The sequence below is a fragment of the Elephas maximus genome, chromosome 11 (genome assembly GCF_024166365.1).
Source record: "Elephas maximus indicus isolate mEleMax1 chromosome 11, mEleMax1 primary haplotype, whole genome shotgun sequence".
NCBI lineage: Eukaryota > Metazoa > Chordata > Mammalia > Proboscidea > Elephantidae > Elephas > Elephas maximus.
In genome coordinates this window covers 57640283-57660352 of record NC_064829.1, presented here as the reverse complement: position 1 = coordinate 57660352, position 20070 = coordinate 57640283, and the positions used below count along the sequence as shown (strand labels likewise).

The 20070-nt window shown below is 46.8% G+C and overlaps 1 protein-coding gene across 7 annotated transcripts in view; it reads left to right on the top strand.

Moving 5' to 3' along the window:
• Nucleotides 1-1536, top strand: part of DYM (dymeclin) — a 351008-nt gene extending 349472 nt beyond the window's left edge. For 3 of the 7 annotated variants that reach the window (XM_049900183.1, XM_049900184.1, XM_049900182.1), the window contains exon 17: nucleotides 1039-1528. In XM_049900183.1, coding sequence (XP_049756140.1) covers nucleotides 1039-1188 — 150 coding nt within the window. In that variant the 3' untranslated portion in view covers nucleotides 1189-1528. Of the gene's footprint in view, nucleotides 1-1038 lie in introns of all 7 variants that reach the window. The other 4 variants (XM_049900187.1, XM_049900186.1, XM_049900181.1 and 1 more) reach the window with 4 other exon arrangements.
• Nucleotides 1537-20070: the final 18534 nt, after the last annotated feature.

Here is a 20070-nt window from a genome sequence, read left to right as displayed (position 1 = left end):
AGGGTCACATGACAATGTGTGTGTGAATCTTTGTATGAGTACAATAAAAATAAAGTAAAAATCTCTGCCCTCAGGGCCATGCATCGGAAAATGTGCGTATGGAGGCATGTTTGTGTATATGTATTGTGTCCTACCTTCTCTCCTTCAACCTTCCACTGTCTACTTCCTCTTAACATACTTAGCTTGCCCCCTACCCCACCACACCTGGCAGAAAGGTCACCAAACTGCAGCCACTCCTGCCAGTCACAGTCACCCTGGCAAGAAGCCTCAGGGGCTTTCTGTGGACTTCAGCCTGCTCCTGGGGCTGCTGAGAGGAGGCTCATGCCCACTGCCCCTGTAGGAATAAATAGGTCAGCAGTAAGACTAGAACATCCAAAGCCCCCAGTCCTGGTGAAGCAATACAATTTAAGTGCCCTCTAGGGCTGCTAAAGCCCCACCCTCTCACTTACCAGCTGGGACAGAGGAGTGCAGACCCAGGCCACTGCAAGAGTGTGCAGAGCCAGACCTGCTCGTGCCTGCCTGCCTCCAAAGAGACCAAGGCCAAGGCCGAGGCTGAGCTCTTGGCCGCATGTGGCCTGCCCCAGACCATGACTGACATCTCAGGTCAAGTCAGGAACTGTGAATGGAAAGTCGTCTTCTCCAGAATGACTGACTCCTGAAAGCATATTTCTCCAGAAGAACCAGCCCTGAGCACTGTACAGTAGGTGGTATTTGCTTGAGCCCGTGTCTTCCTTCCCATGCAGGATCTGTTTCTCAGTTGGTGATGTTTCTCTCCTTACCTCTACCCCTGTTTGAGTCCCTACTCCTCTCAGCAGACTGTCAGCCAAATGGACATTAGCTGACCAGAACCAATAGTGTAAATTGCTCTTTCTACTTGCATTTTCGTAGGAGTTGTTTGAAAGTAAAAACATTTTAAAGCCAGGCGCTCTCAGGCCCTATTACCAGTTATTAATTACCAATTAGTAGTGTATAAACTTCTGCTGCTTTTGCTTTTCCAGGGAACTGTGAAGTTATCAAATCACCTTGTTTTCATTGCAGAAATTTCCAGAACTGAAATTCAAATACGTGGAAGAGGAGCAGCCCGAGGAGTTTTTTATCCCCTACGTCTGGTCTCTTGTCTACAACTCCGCTGCAGGCCTGTACTGGAACCCTCAAGACATCCAGCTGTTCACAATGGATTCCGACTGAGGGTCGGCTGCTGCCTCCCACCCTGACCCCGCCCTCCAGCCAAGCAGCCCTTCTAGTTATTTTCTTGCTGTCCAGGGAGCAGAAGTAGGGAGATAGATTGCCTAGTGTATCTTCTGCTAAAGAGGATTACACAAAGCGTGTTTCCCGTGCCACTTTGATTTAGAGAATCTGTGCCCGTTGGCAATAGATCACTCACCTTAGATTGTAATGCAAAAGGGGGGTGGGGGGGCCGTACACAACAATAATAAACATGAAAACCTGCTACTCAACATGCAGTTTCATTTCTAAACCGAAAACTCCAGAGCTTTCCCAGGAACCTGATGCCTTAGGTGTATCACATCTCACCAGTATCCACTTTTCCTTTGTAGGGGTGTGTTCTAGATTTTGTTTTGGCCGGGGTGGGTGGCGGTTGTTGTTAATGTTATCCATTACCCTTTGCCATAGAGTCAATTCGGACTCATAGCCACCCTATAGGACAGAGTAGAACTGCCCCATAGGGTTTCCAAGGCTGTAAATCTTTATGGAGGCAGACTGCCACATCTTTTCACCCTCAGAGTAGCGCGTGGGTTCAAACCACCAACATTTTGGTTAGAGATGGAGCACTTAACCACTGTACCACCAGGGCTCCTTTTTTTAATGTTAAGGAATATCAGTCTGGAAAGATGATGAGATAGGTGTTAATAAGGAAATGAAACTCTGTGTGTGTGTGTGTGTGTGTGTGTGTGTGTGTGTGTGTGTGTGTGTGTTTATTGCTTATGTGGCTGCCTTTCAGAGGACTCACAATTTAATAAACACTATGATGCCTTTTTTTTTTTTTTTTTTTTTTGATGCCTAGGGGAAACCCTGGTGGCGTAGTGGTTAAGTGTTACGGCTGCTAACCAAAAGGTTGGCAGTTCAAATCTACCAGGCACTCCTTGGAACCTCTGTGAGGCAGTTCTACTCTGTCCTGTAGGGTTGCTATGAGTCGGAATCAACTTGACGACAACAGGTTTGGTTTTTGGCTGATTATGCCCAGGAGAAGGACTACCGAAAGGTCAGTGGTTTGAACCCAGGAGCTGCTCTGCAGGAAAAAATATGTGGCAGTCTGCTTCCATACAGATTCACAGCCTTGGAAACCCTGTGGGGCAGTTCAGCTCTGGCCTGTAGGGTCGCTAGCATCTGAATCAACTCCACAGCAACAGGTCGGGTTTTTTTGGATGCTGCCCGGGCAGTTTATATTAGCCTTTAGACCCTCTGCATCCTTCTCTCAAAGAAAGAAAATAACTCTTTGCTATAAAGCCCAGATGAGTGCTTCTGTGGATTTGGCCTTTGAGCTGGAGCTGGAATTAAATTGGAGTCTAGCGTAAATTAATTTAATCTACTCTGTATTAATCATTGAGAAAGGAAAAGCTTAATTTTGAGAGCAATCTTTTTTCTTCAGCCTGACTAATAAGAGGAAAAAGGAAACCGATTTGATGAATACAGTATTCCACGTGAGATGAAAAACATGTTTTCATCTCTGATTTTTTAAACTTTTTTGGGCCTGTGTGGTGTGTGTTTGGGCCCAGGGCTGGAGGAAGGAGCTTCTGGGGAGGAGGCAGCACTGGGGCTCAATGAGCAGTGTGGGGCCATCCTTTCTCGGCACACACTGCGCCATAGCTGGCCCCTCTCCAGGCTAGATGAGGAGCCTGGTTTCATCCTCAGAGACACAAAAAGCACCTGCTATTCTCTGTGGAGAGCACGTAATCCCAAAGGAGACCAAGCACCCTGTTTCAGTCTGCTGTCATCTCTTTTGGGAGCCACTTCTCCTGTCCCCGGCCTGGGACTGGAGCCCAGGTCATCCTGGGCCATCATCATCTCCTGAGAGTCCTGAGAAGGCCACCTTCAGTCAAACCAAGCTCTGCAAAAGGTAAGCACACTGCCAAAGGCTTTTAGTTCACATCCCTGTGCTTTCCATCTGCTAAAGACCTAGGGTGACACTTTCAGCAGGTTTTGGAGGCAGATAGGGCCGTTTTATTAACCTCATCTGGACAGGTGATGACACTGCGGCTTCCTGAGGTTAAATGACAGGTGAAGGACCCATTGTTGCCTGCGTTTACTCAGCATGCACATCCAGCTTGCCCCTCACCACCTCCAGGCTTGTTCTATGCGAGCCTCTCACCTGTTCCATGAATGGTGGAGGACTCCTGCTCTTGTATATCTCACCGGTATCAGGTGCACCAGACTTTGCAAACTAGCCAATTAGGCATGTTAATGACTTCCAGTTTGCCTAGCTTTGGGGAAAAGGCAATTTGAATACAAAGGGGGCAACTCTCAGTCAAAAGGACGAAATGACTTAACATTTCAGGTAGCAATTAGACTTATTCCCTGTATAAGGAAATGATAATACAGCTTTGCATTTATTTCCAGGGCATTTTGATTTGCTTGCTTTTCCTTTAAATCAAGAGAAAAGAAGGTCCTTAGGAGGAGCTGAGCCTCTGATAACCAGTAGACCAGTTGCCATTGAAGCGATTGCAGCTCTTAAGAGACCTTGTGTGTGTCAGATTAGAACTGTGCTCCCTAAGGTTTTCAGTGGCTGGTTTTTCAAAATAGATTGGCAGGCCTTTCTTTCAAAGTGCCTCTGGGTGGACCAGCAAAGTACATTCTCTGTTTCTACCACCCAGGGACAGCCTCTGGTAGGACCATGGGATTGTCCTCTGAGTCTGAGGGCAGGGCAGTGCTATATGATCATCACTGGGCTGCAGAATTTGTCAGTCCTTATGATGGGAGGATACACTGTCTCCCAGAAACTTTGTCATCTCGATAGCGTAAATTGCCAAGGAACCTTTGATTGACGATCTCACACAGCCTCTTCCTCAGGCCACCTACCTAGCTGAGGTTCCATCAGAGCCCAGCTCTCAGCATTCCCCCCTCTCCCTCTGCCACCCTTCTGCTCTTCTCCCCACCTCCCTCTCCCTCTTTAAGTTCACTGCACAGTGACATGCTTTCTGGCCTACAAACTCAGCTGGGGCATCAGCCTCCAGTGCAGCTTGTGAGTGCAAGCCCTCAACCTCCAGCCCCCAGCTCCTCCTCAGGACTTAGACAGTGCAGCCAGTGAGCACAAGCCCTCAGACCCCAGCCCCCAGCCCCCCACCCCGCAGCTCCTCCTCAGCACTTAGGCAGCACCTGCATCACTGCCTCTAGGCTCTGCAAAGCCGCCAGGAGTTCCTTCCCTTTTTTTGTGAAATATTTACATGGTAATTAAAATAATTAAATGACAACAAAAAGACAAACCATTTAAAAAATGAGCAAAGGACATGAACAGACACTTCAACAAAAAGGACGTTCAAGTGACGTGACAGAGGCATGAAACGATGCTGAGATCATAGGCCATTAGAGAGACACAAATCAAAACTACAATGAGATACCATCTCACCATAGCTAAAATGGCACTGATTGAAAAAAAAAAATGCTGGCAAGGTTGTGGGGAGATTGGAACACTTATCCACTGCTGGTGGGATTGGAAAATGGTATAACCACTATGGAAAATAGTATGGCATTTTCTCAAAAAGCTAGAAATAGAACTACCTTATGATCTAGCAATCCCACTGCTAGGTATATACCCTAGAGATCTCATACTAAAGACACAATCAGACATATGCACATCTATGCTCATTGCAGTATTATTCACAATAGCAAAAAATGGAAACAACCTAAGTGCCCATCAATGGATGAAAGAATAAACAAAATGTGGTATATATATACAATAGAATACTATGCAGCCATGAAGAATAATGATGTGTTCTCAAAATATAATGTGAATGAAACTGGAGGTCATTATGCTGAGTGAAGTAAGTCAATCATAAAAGAAAAAAAATACTATATGATGTCACTATTACAAAAAGACAAGAATAGGTATACATTCTAAAACCAACATTCACTGCTGGTTACCAGGGATGGGGGGTGGGTGGGGGATCACTCTCTAGATAGTAGACACTTGTTATTTTGGGGAATGGGAAATATAACACCAAATGTGAGTGAAATGTGCACAGCTTGACCAAGGTAAATGATATCACTAAGAAGTATGCAAGAAACACTTTTTGGTAAGTTATAGGACGTATACAACTGTACAACAACTACTAAAAGAAGTGTGGTTATGTGTGTGTGTGTGTGTGTAAGTGGGCATATATAGATGTATCTATATTCAGATATGTGTGTATATACATATAAGTGTGTGCATCCATGTATATTCATATATACAATAACCAAAAACCAAACCTAGGGCCGCCGAGTCGATTCCAACTCATAGCGACCCTAGAGGACAGGGTAGAAGTGCCCCATAGAATTTCCAAGGAGTGCCTGGCAGATTTGAACTGCCGACCCTTTGGTTAGCAGCTGTAGCACTGAACCACAACACCACCAAACCCATTGCCCTCAAGTCAATGCCTATACCAACCCTGTAGGACAAAGTAGAACTGCCCCAAAGGGTTTTCAAGGCTATAAATCTTTGCAGAAAAAGACTGCCACATCTTTCTACCACCAAGTGACTGGCGGGTTTGAACCACCAACCTTTTGGTTAGCAGCTAAGTGCTTAACCACTGCACTACCAGGGTTCTTTTCAATAAAGCACATAGGCAGCACAAGCACGGGTACTTATTAAAACACCTCACGGGATCGGTTTCTGGGGTCTGAAAGCTTAGAACATAGGCTTGTGTGACAACTCAGTCAGTTGGCATAACACAGTATGTAAAGTTCATGTTGTACATCCTAACTTGATGAGTCACGTCTGGGGTCTTAAAAGCTTGTGAGCAGCCATCTAAGATAAAACTATTGGTCTCTACATGTCCAGAGTAAAAGAGGATGAAGGAAACCAAAGACTCAGAAGAAACTAGTCCACAAGTCCAGTAGTCTACACAAACCATGACCTCATCTACCCTGAGACCGAAAGAATTAGATGGTACCTGGCTACCACTACCAGCCATTCTGATCAGGAACACAATAGATGCATCCTGATAGAACGGGAGCAAAATGTGGAACTTTTTAACTCCAAAAAGTCCAGATTTACTGGACCAGTTGAGACTGGAGGACTCCCCAAGACTGTCACCCTGAGATACCCTTTAAACCTTGAGCCAAAACTATTCTATGAGGTCATCTTTTAGCTAAGTAACAGACTGGCTCATAAAATAGTGTTGCCCTTGAGGAGTACTCCTTTAAAAGATCATCTATACGAGATCACATGGCCAAAACTTACTCTAAAGCGAAGATGAGAAGGCAAGGGGGCAGTGAAACTATGGAAACAGAACAACCTGAATGGAAATAATGAGAAAGTCGACATACTATGTAAAATGTAACCAATGTCACTGAACAAATTGTGTAGAAATTGTTAAATGGGAACCTGATTTGCTGTGTAAACTTTCACAGAAAACACAAAATTTTTTTAAGTAATATTAAATGATAAACCAATTAATGTGTTTGCATTAATTTTGAATATTAATTTGCTTAGAAATCTTCTTGTTCTGCACAAAGTAAAAATGTATAAAATGATGCAATACAGGACTACCATGTGTTTGGGTGGAAATTACAACACCTGATTTTACCCGTAATGTGAAGCTATTATGCAGTGTGCCATTTTATCAACAAAGGGTTCTGCCACAATATTTACTTTTAAAAGAATGTGCCCCTTTCAGTAGCACCTTCCCTATCAAGGGTTCAAGGCATTTTGCAAAAAGCTGCAAAATTACAATTCCAGTTCCCATAGTCATCCATTTAGGCGGGTGTCATAGGGTCTATGAACAACAGCCTAGCAGCCTTGGCATCACAGGACTGCCACCATTCAGCAGAGCAGACAGGAGCTGGGGTCTGGAGCAGTTCAGGGACAAAGACAGAGAGGAAAAGAGGAGGTCCCCAAAGGTGAAGCATAGAAAATGCACTGCACAGGCCTCTCCCGAAGGAACGCGCTTGCGAGAGCTGGAGAAGTAGAAAAACACCGAACTAGGTTTGGTCAGAATGCTCAGCCACTTCCTGAAGAGTTTATAAAGGAAGCCCAAAAGAAACATATAATGCAGGGATAATTTTAGGTCCTCAATGTCTTTAATCTTAAAATACCATTCTTTAGGCAACGTGTTGTCCTTTTAGATGCTGGGAAGCAAAAGGTTTTACGTTAAGTTTATACCTCCCTCCATAACTGAGTCCCCTCTGCTTCTTTCCAGAGCCATAAATTAGAGTTGTGGTACTTGGTGATATCCTACAGGCTTGAGTTTGTAAGGTCAACCCTTCGAGTCTCTTTAATCCCTCCTAGGCACTATGCCTGTAAATTCAGTAGCTGTCCATTGATATTAGGGACTGATCCTTGGGCCTCTGACTCCAAACTTGGGGCTGTTTCAGTGTGCTATGTTTTCTCCTGAGCTCAAGAAGGTCAGGATTTCAGTTCACTGATGAATAGCCAGGCTTCCAGTGAGTACGAAAAACCAAGAGAATGGATAGTAGCACATGATCCACAGTAAATAATACATTTTTATTTAAGAACTCGGTGAAGATAAGGCTTAAAATTTGATCTCATTAGGGCATAGCCATTTGGGGTCCCAGCCCAAAGCAGGGGAGATTCACCAACAATCCAACCCCCCTTGGTCAGGTCATGGAATCTCACTTTTCAAGGCCTTCAAAAATGCCAGTCACTCAGACACACCCGCTAGAATTAGCTAAAGCCCCCCAGGAAAAGCAGCCCTGTGCAACTGACCTGGCAGTACTTCACCCTCTTCTTGGCTCTGTGATGCCTTCAAGCAAATTTTTTAAATGTTTTGGCCTAATCTTCAAGTTGTCCCTAAAGATTGGTTTGGATGACCTGGTCCTCCATTACTGTCAGTAGACTCTCCGTCACGGGTACTGCAGCTCATCTCTAACTCATCACAGTCCCCAAATGTGGATTGAGATGAAACAGATTGCTAGTGTCCCCCGGTGACCAGCTGAAGCAAATGTAAATTCTCTTTGGACCAAGCTGACATAACCCAAGGCCTCAAATTATTTATACAACTTTATAATCAAAAATACTCAGGCATAAGAGAAGACCAGACAATATGAATTAAAACCATCAGGGAAGAAAAAGAATTAGAAATGCCTACAGGGACTGCAGATCTATCAGCCACAGAATTTGAAATAGCTACACTCACTACGTTCAAAAAGAAAATGCATGGCCAGAATCTCCACAGAGAATTGAAAACTATGGAAATTCTAGGACTGAAAAAATACTATAAGAAGATTAAGAATTCAGTGGATTCAGCATCATTAGCCATCAGAGAGATGCAAATCAAAACCACGGTGAGATGTCATTTCACTCCCACTAGGCAAAGGATCAGCGGTTCAAATCCGCCAAGCACTCCTTGGAAACTCTGGGGCAGTTCTACTCTGTCCTGTAGGGTTGCTATGAGTCGATGCAACAGCAGTGTGTAAGATGGCTAAGATTAAATGATAATAAATGTTGGCAAGGTTGTGGGGAAATTAGAAACTGTACCTATTGCTGGTGGTAATGCAAAATGCTACAGGTCATTGTGGAAAACAGTGTGTTTGTTCCTCAAAAAACTAAAAATAGAACTACCAAATGATCCAGCGTTTCCACTCTTAGGTATGTACCCAAAAGACTTGAAAGCAGAGATTCAAACAGACACTTAACACACCGATGTTCACTGCAGCACTATTCACAATAGCCAAAAGGTAGAAACAGCCTGAATGCCCATCAATAGATGAATGGATAAACAAAATATGGTACATACATACAATGAAATACAGGCAGTAGGAGAAATGAAGTCTTGATACATGCTACATATGGGTGGAAGTGGAAGACATTATGCTGAGTGAAATGGATCAATCAAAAAAGGACAAATATTGTATGACCTCACTTATAGAAAAAGATAAGAAAAGGCAAATGTATAGAAAAAAAAGGTTATCAGTGGTTACCAGGGCCAGGAGGGAGGGGGAAGAGGAGGGCTTACAGTGATGGAAATATTGCATTGATTAAGGGTATAGCGGCACAGCCAATTATTGTTATTGCCATCGTAAAAAGTTTAATTGGCAAAAGTGGTACGATAGATACATTTACAACAAGGACAAAAAAAAATAAAAAGTAACTGCTGAGGCTGCTTATGTACAATCAAAAACCTCACGTGATTTGATCTTTTGGTTTGGAGGTTTAGGATTATGGTTTCACGGGACATCAAGTTAATTGGCCTAATAACATGTTTAGTGCTTCTGTTCTGCCTCCGAGTTAATTGTGTCGTGCCTGGGGTCTTAAAAGCTTGCAGGTAGCCATCCAAGGCATAACAATTGGTCTCCATTCACTTGGAACAACAGAGGAAGGAGAGCCAGAAATAGAAGGAGGGTATGAAATGTGTGGCTAATTGCCTCCATGAATAACTGCCTCCTCTGCCATGAGACCACAAGAACTGGATGGTACCCAGCTACCATTACTGCACATTTTGATCAAAGATTCTACAGAAGAATCCTGATCAAAAGTGGGGAAATGCAGAACAAAATTTCAAATTCTCATGGACTCCAGACTCCCTGGAGCCATGAAGGGTGGATGAACCCTGAAACCATTACCCTGAGATAATCTTTAAACCTTAAATCAAAAATATCCCCTGAAGTCTTAAAACCAAAGAATAGTTTGGCTTAACTAGTAAAAGAAAAGATCTGCCTTGAGCATTATGCTCTTTTAAGAACGATCTATATGGAATCAAATTGGCAATAGCAACTTGAAAGATTAGATAGGAACCTTAGGAGGTGGTGAATTTGTCAACGGGAAGAGGAGCCACTCAGAAAAGGAGGATGAGAATGGTTGCACAACTCACAGAATGTAATCAGTTCACTAAATGGTACATGTAGAAGTTGTTGAATTAATGTATGTTTTGGTGTGTATTTTCTCAGCAACAACTAAATAAAATTAAATGTATATTAAATACATATATATGGTTGATCAGACTTGGCTTATAAATTGTAGTTTGCTAACCCCTGCTGTAGAGTTTCAAAGTGATTATCATCAAGTTGCATGTAATATTATCTTGGATATTCCTTATATCTCCTTTCATATTGCTAATGTGTATTCTGGGAACTCTTTATGCTATTCTTGGATCTTTAAGTCTAAAATTATTTCACAATAAAAAAAAATTCAGTGCATTGATTTAAAAGCAAGTAAGACAACTGGGAATTACTAAGGTATAAAATCAGAAGGGGAAAAAAGCACAGAGTTAAAAATACAGAAAATAGAGACTAGAGGGTAAGAGACATAAAAAATACAGTAAGGATGTCTGACCTAAGTGGTGTTGAAATCTCAAAAGAAGAGTAAAAGAATGAGATATTTAAATAAATGAATATTGACTGAGAATTTTTCCAAAACTCATGAAAGCTGCCAAGCCATAAATTCAAGAAGCCCTTCACAAACCCCAAGTAGGATAAATAAAAACAGACAGTCCACACCTAGGCACATCATAGTAAACTGTTGGAAAACAAATTTAAAAAAATAAATAAACTGTGAAGGAAGAAAAAAAGATTTACCATCAAACAAAGGAGCAACAATTAGACTGACAGCAGAGCTGTCAACAGAAGCAATGAAAACAACGGAATATTGACTTTTGAAGTGCTGGAAGAAAATGGCTGCCAACGTAGAAATACACAGAGCACGGAACTCAAAATGTGTATGTTGGAATATAAAGCAAGTCTCAGCAAACTTCAAAAAAATGAATTCAAATGAAATATGTTCTCGACCAAAATGCAATTAAGCTGGAAATCCATCACAAAAAAGTAATTTGATAATCCTATGTTTGGAAATTGAGAAACAGATTTCTGAATAACCCATCTCTCAAAGAAGAAATCACAAAGGAAATTTGAAACATTTTTAACTGAGTAATAATGAAAACACCACATAACAAAATTTATGAATAAAAAATTTAACTGCGGGATGCAGTTAAAACTACGCTTAGAAATTTGTGTCTTTAAATGCATAAATCAGAAATGAATGCTACAGAACACAAATAATAAAGGGAAGCAAGAAAGTCAAAAGTTGGTTCTCTAAAAGGACTATTAGGATTGGTAACCCCGTAACAAAACTGATCAAAGAAGGGAAGAAGAGGAAGAAAAGAGGAAGCGAGGGGAGGAGGAAGGAAGAAATGAATAATATCTAAAGTGACAAGTGGCAAAGTACTCGAGTCGATTCCAACGCACAGCGATATAGACATTAAAATTTTTTAAGAGGAGATTATGAATACTAATAAATTATTAAATTTAGATGAAATGCTCTTGATCGTAGTGCTATTTTTTGGGTGTATACGTATGTCAAAACTAATCAAATTATACACTTTACATATGTGCAGTTTATTGAATATCATTTATGCCTGGGTGGCATAATGGTTAAGCCCTTGACTACTAGCCAAAAAGTTGATGGGTCAAACCCACCCAGTGGCTCTTCAGAAGACAGGCCTGGCGATCTGCTTCCAAAAGGTCACAGCCTTGGAAATCCTATGGAACAGTTCTCTGCACACGCGGGGTCATCATGAGTTGGAATCAACTCAATGGCAACTTAAAATAGTAACAAAGATGTTCTTAAGTTTTTTACAAAATGGACAAATTAAAAAAAAAACTTTTCAAAACTGATATCAGAAGATCTTGATCATTGGAGACATCTATATCTGTTGCATAAATTGAATCCATAATTTAAATTCTCCCCACAAGGAAGTCTGTAGACCCAGATGGCTTCACCAGTGAATTCAACCAAACATTTAAGAGGGAAATGATGTCAGTCTTACACAAACTCTTCCACAGACTAGAAAACCTCCAAATTCATTTTATGAGACCAACAAAACCTTAGATACCAAAAGTCTGACAAGAACAGTATAAGAAATGAAAATTACGGGCCAATTCTGACGCATAGCTATTCTATAAGGCAGAGTAGAACTGCCCCATGGGTTTTCCAAGGAGCAGCTGTGGATTCAAACTGCCGACATTTTAGTTAGCAGTTGTAGCTCTTAACCACCGTACCACCAGGACCCCAATTAGTCATTTAAAAAAATGAAAAAAAAACTGTTGCCATCAATTCTGACTCATAGTGACCCTATAGGACAGAGTAGAACTGCCTCATAGGGTTTACCAAGGAGCACCTGGTGGTCTCAAACTGCCGACCTTTTGGTTAGCAGCCGTAGCTCTTAACCGCTGCGCCACCAGGGTTTCCAGTTAGCCATTAGATGGAAATCAAAACTACAATGAGATACCATCTTACTAAGGCTTAAATGGCACTGATTAAAAAAAGAAAAGAAAATGGATAACAACATGTTGGTGAGGATGTGGGGAGATTGAAAGGGATGTCTGGTCATGGGTGGGAGAAGGCGGTAGAATCCAACCTCTGTTGGGAAAGGTATTTCTCTACCAGCGTGGCCAGGACTCTCGGGTATGTGTGGCAGAGGGGGCACCCTTAGAAGGAGGGTCCTACGCAGGGACATCTCTACCCAGCTCCTGGCTACACAGGCACCTTATCCTACCCCAGCCCCCCACCCAGGCCTCATTTGCAGCCACAGCCTGCCAACCACCACTCCAGTGCCAGCCAACCCCCTGAGACAGATGCTGGCAGAGTAGGGGGGTGTCCAGAGCAAGTGGAAACTCCACCAAACCAGCCCGATCACACCAGAGAGCAGGAGACCCAGACCTAGCATCCCCACCTCGTCCTGAGAACAGAAAACCAGATGTGGGCTTAGGAGGCCATTCCAAAGTGCACAGATCTTCAAAGCAGGGCTATTTTCCACGTCCTTTGGGCAATTTTAATTTTAGAACAAGTTTGTAAAACTGGAATTTTAATGGATGACATATTCATGTGTGTGTGTGTGTGCGCGTGCTCATTTGGTGGCAATTGCTGCTACGGCATTTTGGGAGGTGGGTAGGGTGGGATGTGTTTCTGAAGGACATCCAGGTTCACTGTGTGTTCCAAAGGAGCTGAGCCTTCAAGAGCCTTGTGGGAGTGGGGGGGTGGGGGAAGAGAGTTCAAACCCAGAGGGGAGGGGTGTGGGCAGCCCTCTATGGCTCCCTGCCTTGGGTGGGGGTGGGAGGCACAGCCTGGTCTGAAGTCACTGCCACCACCCCACCCACACACACACCTGTCCCCTTCTCCTACCTTAACTTGGAGCCCAGGAGCCACCTCTGAGCTTGCCCCTGTTTGGTCTCACACTCAACACCACCTGTCCAGGTTCCCTCTTCTGTTAGGTTCCCCAGCAGGGCCTCCCCCCAACATGTACACTCACATCGCAGTCAGATGCACTCACTCTTGGCACAGGGCCTGGGGTCCTCTGATTCTGGCTTGGGAGCCTGACCCCCCTCCCCCTCCCTAGATAGCCTCAGCCCTGGACACCCTGGCCTCCCCGCTGCTTCCCTAAGCTGTGAACCCACTCCTGCCCCAGGCCTCCTGCCTGGTCTGTTCTTCCCCCAGGTCCTCTGACAGCCCCCTCCTCTCGACCCTCAGCTTTGAGGGGCTTTCCCTGCCCACCCTGTCTGTTGTGGATTGAATTGTGCCCCCTCCCAAAAAAAAGTGTATAACTTGGCTAGGCCACAATTCCCACTATTGTATGATCGTCCTCCATTTTGTCACCTGATGTGATTATCCCATGTGGTATAAATCTTACCTCTATGATGTTAATGAGGCAGGATTAGAGGCAGTTACATTAATGAGGCAGGATGCAATCTATAGGATTAGGTTGTATCCTGAGTCAATCTCTTTTGAGATATGAAAGAGAGAATCGAGCAAAGAGTAGACAGACCTCATGCCACCAAGAAAGAAGCAGCAGGAGCAGAGCTCGTCCTTTGGACCAGGGGTCCCTATGCTGAGAGGCTTCTAGACCAGGAGAAAATCGATAACAAAGATCTTCCCCCAGAACCACAGAGAGAAAAATCTTCACTTTGGGCTGGCACCCTGAATTTGGACTTCTAGCCTACTGGACTGTGAGAGAATAAACTTCTCTTTGTTAAAGCCATCCACTTGTGGTATTTCTGTTATAGCAGCACTAGGTGACTAAGACACTGTCTAAAGAGCCCCACCTACAGTCACTTGCTGCTATTTCTTCCAGCCCCTACTCCTCCCAGTGTGTGTCTTCCTCATTAATGTGTAAACTGTGGAATGTCTCTCTTCCCAAGGGGCAGCTCCATGAGGGCAGCCCCAGGCCTCAGGGACATGCCCAGGACTTTTCTGTCATCTGCAGAAGGATGGCTAATTCATGTGTGGAGGAGGTGGCAGTGACAATGCCATCTGCACACGAAGGCACAATCTGAGTTACTGAGATTGTGGAGGAGAAGAACTACCTGGGAACGTGGGCTCTGGTTTTACATTTTAGGGGTGAACTGATTTGCTGACAGTGAACAAAAATGCCAGTCTGGACAGTGCACCCTTGAGCGGGTGGTGGGGGCATCAAAGGAAAAGCTACGGTTACCTACGATTCTCCAGAAAGCCATGAGGGGTCACTGTGGAGCACTTTAACAGGCTACCGCCTGGTGAATCCCCAATATCCTTCTGCTGACAAGGCTTAAAAGAGGAAGAAAGGCAGTCTAATATAGTGATCTTTATGAGCATGGACCAGGGGGACGTATTGCCTGGGTTCAAATCCCAGTTCTGGTGCTTACTAGCTGTGTAACCACCCAGAGCCTCAGTTTCCTTATCTATTAAAAAAAAACAGTTGCCATCAAGTTGATTCCAACTCATGGTGACCCCATGTGTTCAGAGCAGAACTGTGCTCCATGCGTTTTTCAGTGGCTGATTTTATGTAGATAGATTGCTAGGCCTTTCTTCTGAGGTGCCTCTGGATAGACTCAAACCTCCAACCTTTCGGTTGGCAGCCAAGTGCACTAACCACTTGTATCACTAAGGGACTCCTTCTTCTCCACATTATTGTTGTTAGGTGCCATTGAGTTGATTCCAACTCATAGTGACCCCATGTGACAGAGTACAACTGCCCCATAGGTTTTCTTGGCTGTAAACTTTACGGGAACAGATTGCCAGGTCTATCTTCCATGGAGCCACTGGGTGGGTTCAAACCACCAACTTTTCAATTAGCAGCTGAGCACTTAACTGTCACGACACCAGAGCTCCTCCTTATCTCTATAATGTGCATAATAATGGACTTCCTCACAGAGCTGTCAGGGGGATTAACCCTGTGTTATTTGTGAAGCACTTAGAGCCATGCCTGATGCATATGTTAACCCGAACCCATGGCCGTGGAGTCAGTTCTGACTCACAGGGACCCTACAGAACACGGTAGAACTGCCCCACGGAGTTTCCAAGGCTGTAATCTTTACAGAAGCAGACAGCCACATCTTTCTCCCAAGGAGCCGCTGGGTGGATTCAAACCATAAACTTTGGTTCTCAGCCCAGCACTTAACCATTGTGCCACCAGGGCTCCTATGATACATATGTATTGGGTGCTTCGTTACGTATTGGCTGATAATTACATTACGGGGGGAGGGGAGTTAAGATGAGAGAGACTTGGGAGTGTTTTCAAGCCCTGCGGAAGGAGCCCATGGGAAAGGCAGAGACGATGTTCCTGGCAGGGCAGGGGTGACTGCATGAGGACTTTCAGGGGCTCAGGGAAGTCCTTCACACACAGGTCACATTCCAACTCAAAGTCCAAATGGGGGAGGCCCAGACTGGGGACTCCTTGAGCGAGGGCCTGGCCAGCACAAGAGCAAGAGGCCAGTCCTGAGAGTAAGAAGTCGCTCCGCCAGGCTGAGGCCTGGACCAGGGAAGGGTGGCAGCCCCAGGCCTAGCCCCAGTGAATCCCAGGGTGGTGAGGGGAATTCTGACTTCTGGAAGCATGGAGCAGGCCCAGAAAAGGGGTGTCTGGTAGAAAAGTAATTGATCTCCTCCGTTGTAAGCCCACTCCCCAAGTTAACCCCTACCCCAAAAAAACCAAACCCATTGCCATCAAGTTGATTCTGACTCATAGCGACCCTATAGGACAGAGTAGAACTGCCCCATAGGGTTTCCAAGGAGGAGGCTGGCAGATTCAAAATACTGACCTTTGGGTTAGCAGCCAAGCTCTTAAGCATCGCACCACCAGGGCTCTTAGCCCCTACGCTAGTCAGGCTTTATTCTGCTGCTGCCATCTTTAAGCAAGGCAGAGGAAGCATGTACACATCAGGACATTGATGGGAAATCACTCTCAATATGTGATGTGAATGAAGTGTGTATGTGTGAGAGAGAGGGAGAGGAAGAGGGAGAGAAGATCAGATCTTCACATCGCCACACCAGCTATTACGTCAAAGTGTGTGTGTGGCGCCCCCTGGAGTTAAGCAGTGTACCACCCATGCAGCCATAGTTGGCAGCCCTGAGTGTGGTGTGTGGGCTGTGTACCCTTGCCTCCCCTCTGTTAGTAAACTCCTGGAAGCCGAGAGTCAAACCCAACTCGGCATTCTCCCCAGGCCCTGGCCACCAGCCTTCAGCCACTGCACTGGGGAGAGCAGGAGCTTGTGGCTTCCAACTCCCTCTGGGTTCCTCCTGGTTTCCCCTTTGCCCTGCTGGGGGGCGACTCCCTTGGACTAGTGTGACACAGGGTCAGGACAGTGCACTTTGGCAGGGCTCTACCCTTCTTACCTGAAGCCTGAGTCATAAATTTTCCAGAGGTAGGCAGGACTGCTGGCTGGAGCCAGGAGAGGTGAGGTCATTGGCTGCCGCCCACCTTGCAGGTCCTTCCACAGGCAGGAGGGGGCGTGTCCTTTCCCAGGCCGGGCAGGTGTACTCCTATGTCCAGGAGGAGATGGACCCTCTCTCCAGCAAGTCTAAGCATCCTTGTTGGAGCTTCATTTCCTTCTTGGGCTCCAATTCCCCTTCCACCTTTCTCCGCAGTGAGGCAGATGGAGGCGAGGGCACTTCTAGGACAGGAGCTGCCTGCTCTGCAAACAGAGTTGGGAAGATACCAGGACTGCAGAGGGTGAGTGGGCCAGCCAGGCCCCAATATGGGAGACAGATGCCAGCCATGGAGGTTTCTGAGCTCACCTCAGCACAGGTCACTGGATTGCCGTCCCGAGGGGCCATGAGGGGCTGGGGGCCCTCAAGAAGGTGATGGCAGCCGTGCATTGACAGCCAACAAGGGCTCAAGTGGGAGGGGGGGAAGAATTGAGGGGTCCGGAACCCACATGGGCAGAGCCCCAGCCCCAGCACTGGATGCTCTCCAGGCTCTTAACTGGTGTCCTGTCATGCATTCTTCCTACCTGAAACAGAGACAGAGAGGGGAAACTGAAGCTTCAGGGGGCAGTTCTGGGCCCTGGTCACATGGATACGGCAGAGCTCAAGCCCAGCTCCACTGCCTCCAGAGCCAGGGCTCCTTGCCGCTCCCAGCCTACTGCCACAGTGGTGGGCTCTGGCTGCAGCTGACTGGACAAGAAGTGGGAGCAGCAGGGGCTGGGAGGTGGGGGAGGTCATCAGTGCATGAGGAGAGAGGTGAGGTGAGGAGTCTATCAGGCCTTTTGACCCTGTGGTGGAGATGACACACTTTGGTGGACTTCTGTAGAAACCACTGGAAACAAGTTTTAGACTCGGGAGAGGCCAGGACTGGGACTCCCGAAGCCATTTCCCACAGATGAGAAGGACAGCTTCACCTGAGCTCTCAGAAATCCAGGGGACTTGGAGAACAGAGCAGCCAGGACCAGGGAATGGGGGTGAGGTGAGGTGTCATCTGGGGATTTGTAGGCCACCAGATTTCCTCCTCGAGCCACAGCAAGCTGTCTCCAGAGACCCTGAGTCTGTGACAGGGGGTGAGGGTGGAGGAGGCGCAGGTGACACGGTGGCAAAGGGCAGCCTGGCCCTGGAATGGGGGAGGGGATGAGGGATGGCTTCACATTCCCCTCCCCATGCCCCCTACCTCCTAGGATTGTACATGATTCCTCTTTCCCGAAGTTGCTGGGAGGGCTGGGGTGGGAACAGGGGGCTGAAGGTGAGGATTTATAGCCAGCCCGGTGGGTTCCCAGACAAGGAAGTCTACAGGGCTCTGCCCCGCACTCCTGCCTAAACTAACGCCAAAACTCACAAATCTACTACTCACACACACATTCACACTCACACATGTTCACACACACTCATGTTCACACATATACACACATACTCACGTGTTCACACATATAACACCCACACACATGTTCACACATACACTCACATGTTCATACATAGACACATACACATGTTCACACATACACTCACATACACATGTTCACACATACACTCACACATGTTCACACACACTCACACATGTTCACACATACACTCACACGCACTCACGTGTTCACACATACACTCACATGCACTCACGTGTTCACACATACACTCACAATCTCACATAGACACTCACACACATGTTCTCACATACACAGACACACACTCACTCACGTACACACATGTGCACATGCACACACTCCTAGAGTCAAGAAATAGGTTCATGTTGAGGAGCTAGGGGCCTTCCAGGAGAGCAGGTGATGGCGGCCCCTGGGTGGACGTCCTTAAGTAGAAGGTTGCACTTCACAGCTGTGGCTGTGGCTTGAGAGAGGAAGGGCTTGTCCAAGGTCATCAGCCTGTCAGGGCTGGTCAGGGCTAGAAGGCAGCTGCCGCTCCCCTCCACCCCATCCCATTCCCTGCCCAAGGCTCTGGACTCACCTTCCCTACCACAAGAGACCACAGGCCTGGGGGTCTTTGGCGCCCCACAGAGCCAGGCCAGGGCAAGGCCCTCAGCAGGCGTGTGCCTGGTACCTATTGTACTACTGTGTGCTCCCAGGTGGGCCCTTTCCGAGCCCCCGCCCCCAGCCCCACCACCCAGGGGCTGGCTTCCCCAACTTGCACCCTGTGCACCAGCTCCTCCGTGAGCAGCAGGAGCTCCCTCCCACTTAGCCTTCTCTTCTGCCTAGCCCCCAGCCGTGCACCCCATGACCCAGGGAGCGGAGCTGAGAAGAATCAGGGCCACAAAAGAGCATCTTCTCCTACTGCAGAAACTTCAGGCCCAGCCATGCCCAGGCCTGTTCCTCCAGCTGGGCCCCAGGGAGCCTTGGGTTTGGGGCAGGGAGTCAGCAATCCTTGGGACCCAGCATCACGGTGGCTGAGGCCCTGTCACTTAGCAGGTCTGTGACCTTGAGGAGAACTGAACTTCCCTGTACCTCAGTCTCTGGTCAGTGACGGAGCTTAATGAAAGTGCACACTCCCAGGGCTCCTTTGCGGGCTACAGGGGATCACACACATAAAGGCTCAGTAGGCGGAATGGGTATTACACAGTCCAGGCCCGAGGCCAGATCACAGCACCTTCGATCACTCGGCTGTACAGGCAGACCTCCGTTGGGGAGTGGGGATGAGCCAGGCCAGGCCACCAGGGACGAGAGGCCTCACTGTCAGAGCTGGCCCACGCAGCAGGGACCCCAAGACCCCCAGGCTATTGATCTGTGCAGGGTCCTAGGGGTGGGGTCTGCCAGGATGCTCAGAGGCCCAGGGGTATGGATGTGGAGGCCCCTTGAGCAGACACCAGCAGTTCATGAAGTGCATGAGGCCACCACTCCTTCACAGGCCAAGGCCCCTTAGGGCTCAATGGCTCAGTTCAGCTGCTCCCACCAGCCCTGTGCACAGCCCTTGCCCCCTTCCCCTCCCCCGGCCTTGCTGGGTTCACTCCACTCCTCAGACTCCCCAGGGTGAGGGTGAAGCCTGTGTCTTGGTTTCCCCAATAGTGCCTGGCAAGGTGGGTACTGGCCTGTGGCAGCTGCTTCACCCCAGCAGGACACCATTTGTGACCCTCCAGGGAGAGTGGCTGCTGAAGCCACAAATGCCACATCAGGCAAGGCAGGGTACAGACAAAGGAGGGTGGAGACCAGGTGGGCTACCTGTCGGGATCCCCCTAGGAATGAATGGGCCTAACTGAACCTTTATGTTCTAACTGCCCT